Source organism: Bombyx mandarina, chromosome 19 (assembly GCF_030267445.1).
Source record: "Bombyx mandarina strain Sakado chromosome 19, ASM3026744v2".
NCBI lineage: Eukaryota > Metazoa > Arthropoda > Insecta > Lepidoptera > Bombycidae > Bombyx > Bombyx mandarina.
Window position 1 is genome coordinate 4982168 of NC_143225.1, and position 11626 is coordinate 4993793.

The window sequence follows — 11626 nt, forward strand, 5'->3', positions numbered from 1 at the left end:
TTAATACAATTCAGAAGGAAGTGAACTTAAAAAAAAAGTAATAATGGCACTGTTTACTATTCAATTGCATGTAGGTAGATAGAGAATTCAGGAGAAACGGAGAAACTAGGGAAACCTACATTTTGAGCTACCTATATTATTTTATATTGAAACAACAAAAGACCGTATTCAGTGAAAATTTAAGCACAAAAGAATAATTACTATAATTAAGAAAAAAATAGTATTGAATCGTAAAAGTAATACTTTTTTGATTGCCTTGGTAGGCGGTCGAGGATACGGTCCACCTGATGGTGGGTGGTTACCGTCGATCATGGACTTCAGCAGGTGAAGAGCCAAGCCGCTGCCTACCGTTAAGTACATGTCATAGCGCTCCGAAAACACCGTGGAGGGGAGCTCTTTCGAAAGCCGGATGGTATGTGGAAAAAAAGATCTCTGGAAACGCACTGTGGATGAATGTAGTGGCTCCAGGTAGTATGGATGAACTCTACTCCAACGGTCGGCGTTTCGATGGTAAAACGAGATGATGGAATCATCTCAAACAATTTGTCAGACCACTTCCCATAGAACGGACGTACGGTACAAAATACAGAGAAAAACGAAGTCCCTCTGCAGAACCAGAGGCTCAAAACGATCCCAAATTCCAATAAACGAGCTCAAATTTGTATGGAGTTGAAACGTTTGCCTCGTTTGCCATTAAAGGCGCTGATCCAACTTAATACAAATTTGAGTTAACTTTTACGCGATCGCGAAGTTAAAAAAATCGCACTAAGCACACAGTTACCTATATTTTTTACAAAAAGAAAATAGAAAATTTTGCAGTTGTAGATTCTCGTTGAATAAATTAATAATATATCTAAAACATTAAGTTATCTTTGTTTTCATGACCCCCAGTAGTATTCATGCAATTAATGTTATCTATTTGTGTCCTGATTAGAAAATTTATCAGGGATTATCATATGGAATTGTTTGTAATTAAAGAGGTTTTTATGAACAGTTCATGCAGAAATCAAGATCTTGTTATCTGTAATTTAATGTCTCCTTGTTTCAACATAAATTTGTAACACAGCTATGTGAGCTACCGAAGCTTACAAACGTCACAATGGTAAGTGATTAAACATCCGACTTGATTATTATTTTATGATAAAGTTGCATTTATCTTTGGGTAAACCAAAATGCCAGCTAGCAACATATACAACATAACTTGACACTAAATATACATAGTAGTACATGAGTGATACTATTTAGTACCATATAGTAAATTATAGACTTAATTAAAAAGGGTTTTTCAATAGAGACGCGCGAATTTTGACAGCTCATAGCGGCCATCTTGGTAAAGCGATAGCTGTAGCATTTGGAATGAACACTTAATATCTAGTCGTGAAATTTCACCATGGAACGCTAAACACTTCAACAAAGCGTAGAAATTGTTAAAATTTATCATCAAAATCAGTGCTCTATTCGCCTAACTTTCCGTGCATTGCGTCTAATTTATGGCGTTCATAGCAGTACTGCAGAGTCCATAATCCGTCGTTTAATGAAAAAAATTGAGACAACAGGGTCGTTGATCGATAAAGCAGTACCTACATGTACGTTAAAGAAACGCAAGATCGTTAAAGAATATTGTTGCCGTTCGGGACAGTGTGCGAGAAAGCCCCAGACAATCCATTTCGCATCGGCCGCCAGAGCTGGGTCTTTCTACGATATCAACTTAGTGGATTTTGCGTCGAGATTTGAGTTTTCATCCATGCAAAGTCCAGTTAACCCAAATAAAACCCAACGACCACAGAGAGCGCCGTATATTCGCTGATTGGGCTTTAGAGCATTTGGCTGCTGAACCTGCTTTCGGAAAAAAAATCTTCAATGATGAGGCTCATTTCCGGTTGAATGGATTTGTTAACAAACAAATTGCCGGATTTGGAGCTACGAAAATCCACGGGAGATTCAGATGCCTTTACACTGAAAAAGTCACTGCTTGGTGTGGATTTTGGTCCAGCGGTATCGTCGGCCCTTAAATCTTCGAAGATGCGCAAGGAACCGCGTTCACTGTCAATGGCGATCGATATCGGACGATGATAACAAACTTTTTGTGGCATAGGATAGATCTCACACATGTGGTTCCAACAGGACGACGCCACTTGCCATACAGCACGGAAAACGTTAAATTTATTGGATGAGAAATTCGTAGGCTTCGTCATTCCGCGTTGTGGCGACATCAACTGGCCACCGAGATCGTGTGACTTAACATCGCTCGACTACTTTCTGTGGGGCTACGTGAAATCTCTAGTCTATGCAGACAACCACAGTCTGAAGGCCAACATAACTCGCGCTCTTCGTGAAATTGAGCCCCATTTATGCGAAGATGTCACACAAAATTGGTCCACCAAGATTCACCACCTACAGCGGAGTCACAGCGGCCATTTAGCTGAAATTATATTCCATATATTTTATAATGTCATCGAATGCCCTTTAAAAAAAAAGTGGCAATATCGCATAAACAGGTTTTATTTTTAATTTTTAAGTTCAATCGCTCTTAACGAAAAACCCTTTTAAGTTCAATCGCTCTTAACGAAAAACCCTTTACATACACACAACTTCACACAAGTATTGAACGTGCTTATTTCAATAAGTCAGTTTATGTCAATGTAGTTAAAGCTTACCTAACAAAATGTGTTGAGATTCTCGCTTCTCTTTGAGTAATGAAGATATTAATCGATTCCCACATTCTATCAATCATCCTTCTCACCTACTTTTAACTTTAACACGGTAAAAGAAAATATCTTCTCATAATTAGGTGAAGCATATACTCTTGTCAGGGTTATTGACTTTGGCAACAAGTGTGGTTGCGTACAAAAACCCGCACTATGTGACCGATCGTTCCGTCAACGTGCACCTTTTCGAATGGAAATGGAACGACATTGCTGACGAGTGTGAGCGATTCTTGGGACCGCGAGGCTTTGGAGGAATACAGGTATTTATTGAACTTACTGAATTATGATTATGTGAACCTACACAAACAATTTCGTGGAAGACTGAAAATATTTACTTAACGTCTAGTATTTTTACTAACATCCAAGAGTAACAAACATGCCTACATCTCCCTTTATATAAATGGCAAGAGGACCAGTCTGCTTAGTGCGAATTTTTTAACGTTCTCGATAGCGTAGAAGTTAGCTCATATTCAAGTATGGAATGGGATCGTTTGCCTTCGTTTGCCGCTAGGGGCGCTGTTCCAACTGCATACAAAATTGAGCTAACTTTTAGGCTATAGAGCACGTTAAAAAACTCGCACTAAGCACACGAGAAGAGAAAATCAGATGATGGGGATTTGGTAATGTTATCTCGGAATAGGTCAAGAGACCTGACCAATACTTATTGAGTACTATGATTTTATTAATTAAGGCTTAATGTCTCGTATTTAGGGAAGGTGAAATTAGTTTTTTGTTATTATGAAATATTTAATTAATATTATCCGAGTAACGATGACTACGTTATCAAGTAACATTCTCCGGTCTAGTACTTTCTGGAATAATGTAATGTCCTAAGAATGCGCGTTTCCAACGTTTATTTAGATATCGCCCCCCAACGAGAATGTTGTGCTGTGGACATACAACAGACCCTGGTGGGAGAGATACCAGCCGATTTCATATGAGCTAGTGACTCGCTCAGGAAATGAAAGGCAATTCGCTGATATGGTGAGAAGATGCAACGCTGCTGGAGTTAGGTAAATAACAGATAGATTACCTAAAGATTAAAATATGGGTTTAGTTTCGGATTAAAACGTTGTAAAGTAATTGAATAGGTCATTTATTGTGTAACAAACCCTGCCGAAAATATTTGATATATAGAGAGAGCGGAGAGCTAGAACAGACTGCCCAAGACCGATATAAATGGAAAAATTTGATTCGAGCCCTACACCCCAGCAGAGGGTAATAGGAATGATGATGATAGGGAGAGCGATGCCACTGGCACATGCTAGTTTAAATATGTATATAAAAAGGTCTCAATTTCCGAAAAGTGATAGGTATTTTACATGAAAACTCCTATACATTATGTCCGATAGGATTTACGTGGACGCCGTCATTAATCATATGACTGGCGAACCTCCAGAGAATACCGGGACTGCGGGTAACACTGCTGTTTACCGGGAATGGTATTACCCTGCTGTTCCATACCGAGCGGAACATTTCAACTGGCCTCACTGTGTCATTGATGGTTCTGACTACGTCAATGACGCTTGGAGGGTGAGTGAGACACAAATATTTGATAAAAAGTTAATTATTATCTTTAGCAGTATAGTTGCCAGATTCGTTGATGGTTCCTGTCATCTTCTACCTAATCTCTGTCTCTGTGATATCGCTTTTTTAGATTACAACTCCCTCTATTCTAGAGCAATAAAAGTGTGTTTTGCTAAATTTCGTACCTTTAATCCTTTAATTTAGGCCTTTAATATCTATTCATAAATTGAGTTAAAGTTAAAATGAAGCCATCATCGTATGAAATATAAATCTAGTTCTAAGTACTTTGTACCCATTCGCGTGAACAATAGTAACAAATGAGCGCTGAAGTTGATTATAATCCATAGTATGGTTGAAACATGAATCAGTAAGAAGCATTGTGAAAATAATAATTCTTTTCCAGGTACGCAACTGTGAGCTGGTAGGCTTGAAGGATCTCAATCAAGCTAATGAGCACACCAGAAATATGATTGTCAATTTTATGAACAAACTCATCGACTTAGGTGTCGCCGGATTTAGGTAATTTAACAGGTTTAGGTTTTACTGGTGGTAGGACCTCTTGTGATCACTGGTGGTAGGACCTCTTGTGAGTCCGCACGGGTAGGTACCACCTCCCTGCCAATTTCAGCCGTGAAGCAGTAATGCGTTTCGGTTTGAAGGGTGGGGCAGCCGTTGTAACTATAGTGAGACCTTAGAACTTATATCTCAAAGTGCGTGGCGCATTTACGTTGTAGATGTCTATGGGCTCTAGTAACCACTTAACACCAGGTGGGCTGTGAGCTCGTCCACTCATCTAAGCAATAAAAAAAAAATAAAAAAAAGGTTTTTTTCATCAGAATCAAGTTGGTGTACTTTTAGAGCTGTCGTTGGGAAAAAATGGTTTGTACATTATAATCGGTAACATTTCAGGATTGACGCAGCAAAACACATGTGGCCTGAGGATCTGCTTATTATTTACAATCGTTTGAACAATCTTAACACTGCCCACGGCTTTCCGTCCAACGCTCGGCCCTACATCTATCAGGAAGTCATTGACTACGGCGGTGAGGCAATCAGTAGAGACGAGTACACTCCTATTGGTGCTGTAACCGAATTCAAAGCCGGCATGGAACTTAGCAGAGCTTTCAGAGGGAATATTCAACTTCGTTGGCTATCAAGCTGGGGGACGCAATGGGGACTTTTAGCACACAGTGACTCCTTAACTTTTATTGACAATCACGATAACGAAAGGGGGCACGGAGGTGGAGGAGGAGTCCTCACGTACAAAGAACCACGTCCGTACAAAGGCGCTATCGCTTTCCTTCTTGCTCATCCGTACGGAGAGCCCCAGATAATGAGTAGTTTCATGTTTTGGGATTCAGAGATCGGACCACCTATGGATCATTCGGGAAATATTATATCACCTGCTATCAACTCGGTGAGTGCGTATTGATAAGAGAAGTTTTCATGAAATATATCATAAGCTGGTATGATGTTATTTTATATTATCGAAAGGAATCAAAGATAATCTTTTGTTAGCACTCATTGTTATAGAGAGAGAGAGAGAGAGAGAGAGAGAGAGAGTATTCTTTATTGTACACCAAAAAAACAAATAATACAAGTGCGATACATTAAAAACAAAAAGTACAATTGGCGGTCTTATCGCTAAAAGCGATCTCTTCCAGACAACCATCAGGTGGACAAGAATCATTTGGAAACGAACTACGCGCGGTGTACCATTCCAGTGAAATACATATACATATATGTACACATACATATACACATACATATCTCTGCAAATAAACATAAAATTAATACAAAGTATTATAATATAATAATAATTATTAGAAATAAAAAATAAGTAAATTAAGTTTAAATTTTGCTTCTTTACACATAAATAAGAATAAGCAATTTACATATAAAAGATACTTAAAATACCTTTGAAACATATACAATTTAAGTAGATACCAATTTCAGAAATCTACCCTATCACATATTAAATCGGTTGACTAGTATTTAAAAAATGTATATATAAAGATTGTATAAAAAATATTATAAGAATTATTCTATATTATTATTCTAATGTACCTACTCTACATTGGGATTTATTAAGTCATATATAATGAGATCGAAACTGATATAATTAATGGTTCAATTGAAGATTTACGTGACGCACGCTCAGGATGATCTTCACATCACACAATGATGCTACAATGATCGTATTTTCATCCACTGATATTTTTTGTGAGAAAAGATAATAGAATTTCATTAATTTCACCAATTTAATATAATCATATCTAACCTGGATACACACCAGCTATCCATCATAAACTTTTAAACGACATAAAATAATCAGTAAGACAATAGTTATTTATACCTAGTCATAATGCCATCGCAGCAACCCTGGCTAATTCATTTTTATCTACTAAATGACGAGTAATTTGTTTAATTTAGTAATCTTTTAATATAACTATTAACCATTGACTTCAAAAAGAAGTGCAATAGAAGTGTCTGAGCTTTGCATAACAATAAATAATGGAACAATAAAAAAAAACTAAAAAACACGCTTTTGTACAAAATCCTACAAAAAAATAGAAAGTAAATTTATTGTAAAAAATACGTTCGAGCAAACGCAACAATTTCCAACTTGCTAAGTGAAAAAAGAAGGCGCTCAAATCAATTTGTTGTTGCCGAAAGTAAATAACGGGTTTAACTGTTTAAAATATTGAATTGTTATCGACCCTTGATAAGTACGCTAAATTTCGAGTTAATTCGAGGTTTTGAAGGGGTCAAAATCATGTTCTAAAATTCTGTTACATACTAACATAGAAGTTAACATACGTTGTAGCGCAGGGCTCCGTTCTCTCGCCGCTCTTATTTAGTCTATTTATTAACGACATTCCTCGGTCGCCGCCGACCCAGATAGCCTTATTCGCCGACGACACGACCGTTTACTACTCGAGTAGAAACAAGTCCCTAATCGCGAGGAAACTCCTGAATGCAGCCGTAACCTTAGGACAGTGGTTCCGAAAATGGCGCATAGACATCAACCCGGCGAAAAGCACTGCGGTGCTATTTCAAAGGCGAAACTCCACACGGATTTCTTCCCGGATTAGGAGAAGAAATCTCACACCTCCAATTACTCTCTTCAGCTAATCCATACCCTGGGCCAGGAAAGTTCAAGAACCTGGGTATCACCCTGGATGCATCCATGACATTCCGCCCCCATATAAAATCCGTCCGCAACCGCGCTGCGTTTCTTCTCGACAGACTACCCCATGATCTGTAAGCGGAGTAAAATGTCCCTTCGGAACAAGGTGACACTTTACAAAACTTGCATAAGGCCCGTCATGACTAACGCAGTCATGACGGGCCTTATGCAAATTTTGGTGTTCGCTCACGCGGCCCGCACACACATAAACATCTTCCATTCCTTACAATCCCGCTTTTGCAGGCTAGCCGTCGGAGCTCCGTGGTTCGTGAGGAATGTTGACCTACACAACGATCTGGGCCTCGAATCAATCAGGAAACACATGAATTCAATTTTGGAACGGTACTTCGATAAGGCTATGTGCGTCATGATAATCGCCTTGTCGTTGCCGCAGCTGACTACTCCCCGAATCCTGATCACGCAGGAGCCAGTCACCGTCGACGCCCTAGACACGACCTTACGGATCCATCAGATCCAATAACCCTTGCATTAGACACCTTTAACTCTAACACTAGGGGCAGGAACCCCGGTAATCGTACTCGTTGAATTCGGCAAACAGTTCGACTTGCAACCTAACCTAAACATCAGCCGGCTGAGTTTCTCGCCGTAACTTCTTAGCGGGTCGCGATTCCAATCCGGTAGTAGATTCATTCGCGAAACAGCTACTCTTGAGTCGTTAAGTGTCCTTTGGAGGCGCTCGGGTAGCTGTTAGCAAATCCCACCGCTCCCCGCTGAGCCTTTGCTCGCCCGCCTGGCCTGGTAAAGCTGGAAAGGCCACCGGGCCACCAGTAGCTTCTCAAACATAAAAAAACTAACATACGTATGAAGCTAATAAAAGCGTATTAAAAAAACTGATTATTAAATAAAATTACTGATATTAAATTTCAGGATGGAACCTGCGGTAACGGTTGGGTTTGCCAACACCGCTGGAGACAGATTTACAGCATGGTCGCCTTTAGGAACGTGGCAGGAAACACTGATTTCGTTGAGTGGTGGGATAATGGGAGTAATCAGATTGCCTTCTGTCGAGGAACTAAAGCTTTTATTGCTTTCAATAACGACCGTTGGGACCTTAATCAGAGTTTGCAGGTTAGTTTTCAGTTTGGAAGTAAGTATAGCTGATTTACACTTCTGTGTTTGATTGGATTAATACTTGTATATTTTGTAAATAATGCTTTTTATTCAATTTAGTTTTCTTCAATGATCAGCTCCACCCAAAGATAAGCACATATTACCTGGAAGTTGCTTTTGTGCATTTTGCTTAAATAATCTATATTTAGATATAAGTATATAAAAATGAATTGCTATTCATTAGTCTCTCTAAACCTCGAGAACGGCTGGACCGATTTGGCTAATTTTGGTCTTGAATTGTTTGTGGAAGTCCAGAGAAGGTTTAAAAGATAAATATGAAATGCTAGGATTTAAATAAAAATAACAATTTTGTTTTCCCTTTGATGTGTCCCCCGTCGGACGGATTCCTTTTGTTTGTTTTAAGTTTATTTTATACAAAAGCTTAGGTCTTTTATTTATCGATCGAGGCTACGAAGTCTGCCGGGTCAGCTAGTTAATAATAAATACTTATCTTGCTCTATATATTTCAAGTGGAACTATGCAGTTCCGCCTTTGATAGCCAAAAAGCTGAAAATCTACATAATAGTAGCTAAGCAGTTAGCGAATCCTTAAAAATCGTTAATAGTATCCTCCTTTCCTATCCATTCTCATCCATGGCTTCGCTATTTCGCTCCTTAACAAACATTATGGGTTAGTCATTATTCTCTGCAACTAATTCTTAAATCTAATTGTCTGACAATGGGTGACAGAAAGCAGTTTAGTGTAACCGTAGAACATGAAGGGTCTACTGCCTATCTAAATTAACAAAAAAATATTTTACAGACTTGTCTTCCAGCGGGTAGATACTGCGACGTGATATCTGGCAGTAAAATTGGTATTTGGTGTCAAGGTAAAACCGTGACTGTTCAGAGCGACGGACGAGCTCAAATTCAAGTGGGTGCCAACGATTATGACATGATGCTGGCCATCCATGTTGGACCCGAGGTGATTTACTAAGAATATTTTACTTTTTATTGGTTTATTATGCAATAGACGCTGGTAGTGTCTGCGTGACTAGCTTGAGTCGCAGATTAAAAGACGCCTTGTCCACCCAGCAAGTTTTGTCATTTATTTTTCTAGTAAACACACTATACGTAAAAGATGGAGTATGTATAGTGCGCACGATTGAGAGTCCACTACATTTCATTATTATTTATGTGGCCCACGTCCCGGATCACACAGCGTCTATATTTGAGTCTAAAAAAAGTATATTCCTTAGACAACATTTTAAATCCAAATTTAAGTGTTCACAGTTTTTACAAATAATAATAAAAAACCTCAGCAATTAAAACGTCTGTAAAAAAGTATGGAAACATATAATAAATGCAATTAAAAACAATCCAAGTTAGTAAAAGTATTTGCAGGCGAGACCAAGCAAAGTTTATCACTTTTTTGTATGTTTGTTTGCGGAACTGTCTAAACACCTCTCAGCTCAGCGTTAACGACGCGAACATCACGACGTGGGGCGGCACCCAACTTGAGATATGCGGTTGAAGTCTAAATTGTATTGTATAACGGTTGTCCCAACCTGCAAACCAGAATACATGACTTCGTGGTAAATTTAGGCAGAATGTTGACACCGACCCTTGCGTGCCTATCATCAAATGTTATTATGCCGATTGGTGATCGCAGGGCGCTGATATGATACCGCCGAACTCTGCTATGTAAATACTATTTTCCGGGGAATTCCTCAGTCACCTTTTGCGATACACACCGGAAAAGATTTAGAAGTATTAGAGTGTACTTTAAACTGTGTAATTTAAACAACCCCGTCCGTCCCGCGTTTCCGTTATATTTCCTCTACATTTATATTATAGGTAACTTGTGTTTTGTTTTTTTTCAGAGTCGCATATGATAACGAAGACGAAGATAATGTAACCCCAAAAGCTATTAAAAACTTTTTTTAAATAAAAACTATTTTAAGTTCTTTTACGCTTTTTTTCTGATTAGGTTTTAAATTACCACGATTTTTTATACCTCAGGAGAGCTGTTTTTAGTAGGTATTATCTACCAATAAAATGCCTTATAGGTATAGTCATACGTTAATAATTAATAATAAATAAAATGTAATATCTATAACAAGACGATATACCGAACCAGGCATAAACCGACGGTTGTCGTAACGACATCGCCCAGAGTTAATGAACTGTTGAAAAATAATTGAAATAATGTTCAAACCTTTTATTTTTTTAAATTTGTAATGGCGACATTTCTCCGCCGTTAGCCCCATCACTCTCTTTGGCCAGCCCATACCGTGGGCCTCGAAGGTCAAATACCTAGGCGTCACCCTCGACAGAGGGATGACATTCCGTCCCCACATTGAAACGGTACGCGACCGTACCGCGTTTATACTAGGACGACTCTACCCAATGCTTTGTAGTCGAAGCAAACTGTCCCTCCGTAATAAGGTAACTCTGTAAAAAACTTGCATACGCCCCGTCATGACGTATGCAAGCGTAGTGTTCGCTCACGCGGCCCGCACCCACTTGAAATCCCTTCAGGTTATTCAATCCCGATTCTGCAGGATAGCCGTCGAAGCACCATGGTTCCTGAGGAACGTGGATCTCCACGATGACCTGGAGCTCAACTCCGTTAGTAAGTATCTACAGTCGGCATCGCTGCGCCACTTTGAGTAGGCGGCACGACATGAGAACCCTCTTGTCGTGACCGCTGGAAACTACATACCCGACCCTGTAGACCGAATGGTAAACCGTCGACGTCGCCTAAAGCACGTCATTACGGATCCTCCTGATCCAAAAACGGTGCTTTTAGGCACCACAAGCACCGGTTACCGTCCTCGTCGAACCCGTCGCTTGCGACGAAGGGCTCGACGAGCGAATTAGCCCATAGACACAGCCCACTGAGTTTCTCGCCGGATCTTCTCAGTGGGTCGCGTTTCCGATCCGGTGGTAGATTCTGCGAAGCACTGCTCTTGCTAGGGTCAGTGTTAGCAACGTTGTCAGGTTTGAGCCCCATGAGCTCACCTAATAGTTAAGGTTACACTGAAATAGCCTCTCAAGGCTATCAGCTTAGGTAGGAAAAAAAAGCACCTGTTGTTGGCAGTTGCGGCAAGTCTTTTAGCATAGTATCA

At 39.5% G+C, this 11626-nt stretch overlaps 2 protein-coding genes across 2 annotated transcripts in view; both read left to right on the plus strand.

Moving 5' to 3' along the window:
• The window catches only part of LOC149500821 (uncharacterized), a 49200-nt gene that overhangs the window by 19587 nt on the left and 17987 nt on the right, over nt 1-11626 (plus strand). The window lies entirely within an intron of this gene.
• Nucleotides 945-10462, plus strand: LOC114244965 (alpha-amylase 2). Its single transcript, XM_089735570.1, has 9 exons — nt 945-1102; nt 2792-2968; nt 3570-3721; nt 4061-4241; nt 4639-4754; nt 5145-5652; nt 8314-8514; nt 9319-9480; nt 10379-10462. The coding sequence occupies exons 1-9, from the start codon at nt 1100-1102 to the stop codon at nt 10388-10390; spliced, it is 1512 nt and encodes a 503-aa protein (XP_089591696.1). The 5' UTR covers nt 945-1099; the 3' UTR covers nt 10391-10462.

Excerpts from the sequence above, each read along its gene's own strand:
- LOC114244965 (XM_089735570.1), top strand. Across the intron at positions 3,722-4,060 it reads TGCAACGCTGCTGGAGTTAG|GATTTACGTGGACGCCGTCA; the intron begins GTAAATAACAGA and ends TATGTCCGATAG. Across the intron at positions 4,242-4,638 it reads ACGTCAATGACGCTTGGAGG|GTACGCAACTGTGAGCTGGT; the intron begins GTGAGTGAGACA and ends ATTCTTTTCCAG.